The sequence below is a fragment of the Pleurodeles waltl genome, chromosome 6 (assembly GCF_031143425.1).
Source record: "Pleurodeles waltl isolate 20211129_DDA chromosome 6, aPleWal1.hap1.20221129, whole genome shotgun sequence".
Taxonomy (NCBI): Eukaryota; Metazoa; Chordata; class Amphibia; order Caudata; family Salamandridae; genus Pleurodeles; species Pleurodeles waltl.
This window is the reverse complement of record NC_090445.1, coordinates 298,550,571-298,557,615: the sequence shown is the minus strand read 5'-3', so window position 1 is coordinate 298,557,615 and position 7,045 is coordinate 298,550,571. Positions and strand designations below refer to the sequence as shown.

Genomic DNA, 7,045 nt, shown 5'->3' with positions numbered 1-7,045 from the left:
CTGTGACAGAATGGAGTGTTGAGTTAATGGTGTCCTTCTGTCTGTGTCTCCTCTGCAGGTCAGCGCCCATCAGAAGAATGGGTTGTGGCATGCCATCGTCAAGGACGTGCAGACCCTAAAGGTCCATAGCCAGCGCAGCACCCACTGCAGGAAACGATGGGAGGACCTGTGACGCTGGGCCTGGAAGACTGCAGAGGTCCAGCTGGGGACAGACTCTCAACGAGGAAGGGGTGCTAGTCTCACCCCCCTAATGGCCCGCAAAATGACGGTGGCCAATCGGGACTTGGATGGGCGCTTGAGGGCAGCACAGCAGCCACAAGGGGGTGAGTATAGACTGGTATTTTGACTGTGGTATTTTGGTTTGTTGCCTGCCCTGGGGTTTGGGCGCAAGGTTCTATTCAGTGGATGCCCCAGGTTGGCTATTCTTGTGTGGTCCTGCTTAGCAATGTATGGAGGTATGTATATTTGGTATTGGTAAGTAGCTAGCATGCCACGGCAGACATGGCTTAGTGAGTCCCAGTAGGTGTGTAGATGGTAGTGTTTGGGTTCTTCATTGAGGTTATCCCCAGGTAATGGTTTGTTATTGTGGTCCATAGTGCACAGTGTTAGTCCAAGTGAGTGATTGTGGTGTGTATGCCATTTGTGCTGTTGGTGCTGTGACTGACCCTGGGCTCCCATTCTTTCTCCCCACCATCTCTCCTTTTCTCATACTATTTTTGTGTACATTAGCATCATCTGTAAAGGAGCAGGGGCACTGGTAAGTGGGGGAGCTGCAGCCCACAGGACCCAGGAGGCAGAGTCCACTGATGCCGAGGGAACCAGTGGGTTGGAGCGCAAGGGGAGCACCATGTGGGTGTCAGGAGTAACTACATCTGACTCAGATTCCTCCTCCGATGGAAGCTCCCTAGTGGTGGCAGACCCCTCTGCGACCACTCCATCTACTTCATCTTCCGCCACCCCCTGTACCAGCACCGCCCTCCCAGTTGCCTGTGCCCACTCACCCAGGAGGGTGGGCGTCTCCTTCGCCCCAGACACCTCAAGCCCTGCCCCAGTCTGCCCTGATTCCCTCAGTGAGGATGCTATTGACCTACTGAGATCCATCTCTGTAGGGCAGCCAACCATAGTGAATGCCATCCAGGGGCTGGCATCCCAGATGCAGCAATGCCTACCTGGAGAGCATTCACAGTGGCTTGGCTGCCCTACGGAGATCATTTTTCAGGCTCTGGCCTCCTCTCTGACGGCAGCCAGTGTCTCCGCTTCCTCCGTCCCCTCTACAACTACCTGTTCCCAGTCCCAAAGCCCTTTCACCCAACCCATCCCAAGGACACAATCTGACAAGCATGCACCCAAAACAACAGACAGGACTCGCACAGACAAACACAGGCACCACACTTCACTCCACAAGCACACACACAGCCAACACACAGATGCACATACGACAACAGCCACTGCCTCCACTGTCTCCCTCTCCTCCCTCACAGTCACATCAACACTCAAACCTGCATGCACTGCATCATCAGTCCTAGATCCTGCCACCAGTACAGCCTTGCCCACTGTCACCATAACAGCCGACACGCAGACTAACACTCAACATACCACAAGCGCAGTCACCTCCACCACCATCATAACCTGTAGCACACCCACCTCACTTGCAGACACCACCACAACATACATATACACGTCCTGTTTGTCCTCTCCCACCCTTTCTGCCCCCTCCAATGACACATAAAAGCTCACACTCAGACACTCAACAGCCATCCACCTTACACATGCACACTGTCCATGCACCTGCACCCAAGTCCAGCACACCTACTCCTCCTACAGCCACTCACTCTACCTCCACTACCAAATCTCCTCCCGCAGCCCCTCCCATGGGGCCTAAGAAACCTTTCCTTTCCCACCTTGACCTCTTACCTCCTCCCCTGTCCTGCCTGTAAGAGAAAAAGCCCTCTTCCCCAGCCCAGTACCTCCAGCTCCCAGTCCACTCATATCCCTCCCCCTGCATCTACACCTGCCACTGAGGGGCACAGAAGTGGCACACTGGCCCCCCTGCCCCGAGCAACCACCTCCACCCCCTAAGTAATGGAGCAAAGACCGCCCCCTCCCAAACCCAAGTCCAAGGACCCCCCTCCCTGGAGGAAACCCATCCCGCTTACGCCCTGAGGTACCTGCCTACCATAAGCATGATGCCCCTGCCCAGTGGAGTGACTTAGGCTGTCAGGATTCAAGTTGGGCCTTGGACGTTGCCCTGTGGCTATTCATTGTCAAAGGACTGGCCAATGGCCCATATATGTCTATCTGTATATATATATATATTTCTAATTTAAATTGAGGTCACTGTCCCAACATAATTACAGTGGTTGGACCAGAGGTATGTGTCCTGGCTTTCTTTGCTCCTGGGTTATGTTGATTGACTCTGCAGATGGTTCTCAGTTTGTGGTATGTGTGTATGGTGTGCGTGTGGGTGTGTCACTCGCCCCTCCTTCACTTGTGTTTTAGGCGGCTGTACTCACCGTCATTGTCGGCGCTCCTGGACTGCCATCCCATGGTACAGCATCGGCAGGACTTCCAGTTAGGGTTCCATGGCAGCCGCGGACTCCTCTGTGTCCCTGAAGGTGAGTGTCTCCATTTATATGATGTGTTTCCACCAGGTTTTTGGTGGTGGTTGTCCCCCCAGAAATCCTGGCGGTCTGCTATGTCATAATATGGTGGGTGGGTCGTTGTCTTCCACCCGGCTTAATGATAGCAACAGCCATAGTCAGTGGATGGACCGCCCTCACGACTCGGATGGTACATTGGCTGACTATGGGAGGGATCACCGCCATGGTCATCATTTGGCGGTCTTTACTGCCAGCCTGGCGACGGTGCTACCGCTATCACCAGCGTGGTGGTCAGCTGTCAGCCAATGTCATAATGAGGGCCTAAGTATGTTTTGGGTGTGTTTTATATTATATTTTATGTGGAGAGAAAATCATCAGATAGATCCATAGCCATCAATATAAGCGCAATCGGTGATAGTTAGCGCATCCAATAAATTCTGCCCAGATGCTGTTGATTCTATTGATAATTATTGCACAAATAACTATACACTGATAACGAGTGCCTAAAATAGTTCTATTGTGGAAAACGTACGTTTATATCAGGTTGACCACAAATAATAGACCATTGGCAGAACACTACTGAGAAGCATCCTAATACTTAATAGTTAATACATGTAGCAAGATGGGAGATGGGGAAAAAACACCATCTCGCTCCTTACCTCACCTACTCACACAGAATGCTAGTACTTAATTCTGTAACAGATCTTGAGAGGTGGTGAAGTGGGAAGGTGACCTCTCACTGAGTCAATCCCAAAGGCCAATGGTAGTTCCAGTTCTAAAAGCAATATCCATACCAATCTCAGTGCTTATGGGCCAGAATATACATAAACCCATAAATATAATAACACAGACCTAGCTTCATCTGTCAATTTCTGGCCACTTGCAAAATTAAACAAGCATTGTCAATGCAACAGGTCTTGCATTTGCTCGAGTTAGAGCTATTAGCGTTGTAAACTCCTAACTGGACTTTTCTTGCCTCACAAATTAAAAGAAGAAAAAAAAACAGCGCGATCGTACTATGTAAAATGCAGCGCGATCATGCTGAAATTGAAAAGTGAAAAAACAAGTGCGATTGTGCTATGTAAACCTCAGCACGATCCCGCTGCATGGAAAATAAACAGATAAAATAGTCTGGAAACCATGCTGAAAACATCAAGCCTCGTATGTTTTCTGTAGTTTACCAGTGCTGTGTAGGTGGGCTAAACACCGGAAAAGGCATGACGTATACATGCCTTTTCACAAATGAAAGCAAGCGGATTTTAAAAGGCAAGCCCACGAACCAGCTCAGTCCTGAAAGACTAACCCCACAGCAAGAAAACCAGACTATTTGACAGGGATGTTTAAGAATTCATATGTCATCTTAGTATACGATAAGACCAAGAAGCAACTCGAATTTAAAGATAATGATATTCTATTACTTGAAAAAGTATGCAAACAGTATGCATCCTCCGCAATATATGCTTTACGTTGTTTAAAAGGGTTCATTGTGTTAAAATGGGAGGAGTGCTGTAGAAACCGGCAGTGCAAGCGGCGAAATGAGGAATTATTGGATGAGTGAAGGGCGAATCGGAACTGAAGTTACTAATTTCTAAAGTAAATCCTCACGTTATGGGGTAGCCCAGGGATCTTTATGTTAATTCCATAATACGCCCCCATCACAGCACCGAGTTACCGGGAATTTCAGTATGGTAACTCTCATATGGTACTTACCCTGCGGATTACCAAACAATTGTTAATGAATTGGAAAGATTTATGACCCATTTTTCCCCGTTTAAGCGCCTGGTTTCGAGTGCCTCGTATAAATAGCATGAGTGAAATCACAGGTGTTACTGCACGTATCAGAATTATGAGTTATGGAGATTTTATCACACTTAGTAAATACTGCTTGTGATAAAATCCGCATAACAATGATACATTTTAGCTAGTCAATTCTGTCGAAAGCCACCAAAGTCTACACACGTTAAAACTGCTGAGCCAAGCACATTTTAGTAAGCACCAAAATCCAAATGTAAGACCCATTTTGTAGACAAAACATGTAATAGGCGATAATTATCGCTCGGTGTCACATTCTAACAATGAACATTTTACTGGACACCAGGAGAATTCGTGAGGCATTTTAGAAAATGTCCCATCTACTGAAACTTAAAGGAAATCAAACATCAACTCACAACACCGAACATTTGACATCCCGGTCTGTCTTCCATCGATTTGAATTTTAGTCATTAAGAAAATTATACTTTTATGCTACTCGTCAATCATAGAGCACAATCGTTGAGTGTTCATTTATTGCCACCAAATTTCCAAGCGCTCCCCAGTTTCCTCATCGCAGATTTCACTTCTGCATTCCTCAGTGTATAAATGATAGGGTTCAGCATGGGTGTGATGACAGCGTAAAAGACAGACACAATCTTATCTATGGGAAAGGAGGTTGAAGGCCGGGTGTAGATGAAGATGCAGGGCCCGAAGAAGAATGTCACCACCGTGAGATGTGCAGCACAGGTGGAGAGGGCCTTATGCTTCCCCTCAGAGGAGCGAAGCCTCAGCGTGAATAGGATAGCGCTGTATGAGATTAGCAGAAGAAGAAAGCAAACTAGGGAGATCAAGCCACTGTTAGAAACTATCAGAACTCCCGTGACGTATGTGTTGGTACAGGCCAGCTTCAGCACGGGTGGAACATCACAGAAGAAATTGTCAATCCTATTAGGACCACAGAAGGGAAGACGAATGGTAAGGAGGGTTTGTGCAGTGGAGTGAATGGCACCTCCTAGCCAGGAAGCAGAGACCAGCAGGCTGCACACACGCTGATTCATAATAGTCATGTAGTGCAAAGGATTACAAATAGCCACATAGCGGTCAAAAGCCATTACCGTGAGCACAAAGATTTCTGTGCACCCAAAAAAATGAAAAAAGAAGAGCTGCGCAATGCAGCCATTGAATGAAATCGCTTTTGCCTCTGAGAGAGCATCCAACAACATCTTTGGAGCAGTGACAGATGAGTAGCACAGATCGACCAGTGAAAGGTTACCGAGAAAGAAGTACATTGGGGAGTGTAGTCGAGGATCTACCTTAACTGTGATGATGATTAGAAGGTTGCCAACCAATATGATGATGTAAAACATCAGGAACAGGAAGAACAGGAACATCTGCACATCTAGGCTCTTGGATAGCCCCAATAGTATAAAGTATTGGACTGAGGTATCATTTGCGCTCACCATCTTATTCTTGTCAACTTCTGTTCTGCTTAAGAAAGCTTATTTTTCTGGGCACAATAGCTTTCTCCTCTGGAAGGATGACAAGACACAACAATAAACCATTAACATTGTATGGTTATTTAGCACATGGAAGAACTGCAATAAGTGGAAGAAACATATACATAATCTACTTATTACAGTCTAGCAGGGACATTTTAAGGATTTTGGGGTCCCTGGGCTGTACATAATTTGGGGACCTCTGCTCGGAACAAATTTGAATTTATTATCCATTGTCAGCTCATTCAAGCCCTATGGTCTGATTACTGACAATCATCTTCTTTGGCCCCAAACCTTTAATGGGACCCAAGTTATTCAGGGGCCCCCATTCAGTGCAAAGCCTTTGAATATTGATGGTACATTAGAGACCTGGGAGCATCTTTTCATATTGTGCACCATTTTGGCGCTATGCCACTCTCTGAGACTGTCCTGAAAGCTTAATGTTGGGGCTTTTACAAAGGTGGGGGTTTGGGTCAGATCCCACTTTGCCCATGCCTTAAAATGTATTTGCAGTGATGATAGGTAAGTCTTCACTGGAATAATGACAATGTTCTTGTATTTTACAGTAACAGTGTATTCTGTGATCACATGGATAATTTGCAGTGTGTCCAACTCAGAAAGCAACAAAATACTCATATCCCAAGCTACCCAGGCTGGGCATGGTTAGGCCCACATACCTGTTCAGGACCCGGATACCCTTGAGGGTGAGAGTGCACGTTACACAAACAACAGTGGGCCACTAAGATGAACTGTGAGGTTCGGTCACAATGCAGTATTTCCAGGATTTATGTGGAGATTTCTGCTCCTTCTTCCACAGACATATCCAGAACATTTTCCGGATAAATTACCTAAAGGGCTCTCCTTTTAATGGATATGTGTTCAATATGTAGAGGGGCCTATTCATAAACTGCATTTTGTGGTCTTTTAGCTGTACTGAAATAACACTATTATACTACAATAAAATGCTAATAACAAACCTACAAGTGTAAATCTCCACCACCACAGGGTGATCTTCACACATGTAAGCTTCCTACTTACTAGTAATTGTGGAAGTGACAGGGGGAGTGGTTGAAAAATGGGGCATATTTATTACAAAATAGTAAGTTGGGGCTTGGGGAGAAGTATGAAGAGTTTAAGGGTGGGATAGGGAGGGGTCTAGGAGTCCTTTCCTAGGGAGCTAGGGAAGGGTTTAGTAAG

At 46.6% G+C, this 7,045-nt stretch overlaps 1 protein-coding gene across 1 annotated transcript; it reads right to left on the bottom strand.

The window, feature by feature from the left end:
• Window positions 1-4,879: 4,879 nt before the first annotated feature.
• Window positions 4,880-5,815, bottom strand: LOC138301533 (olfactory receptor 4E2-like). Its single transcript, XM_069242049.1, has one exon. It carries the CDS (start codon window positions 5,813-5,815, stop codon window positions 4,880-4,882), a length of 936 nt encoding a protein of 311 aa, XP_069098150.1.
• Between the last annotated feature and the right edge of the window lie 1,230 nt (window positions 5,816-7,045).

Excerpts from the sequence above, each read along its gene's own strand:
- LOC138301533 (XM_069242049.1), bottom strand. The coding sequence starts at position 5,815 with ATGGTGAGCGCAAATGATACCTCAGTCCAATACTTTATACTATTGGGG.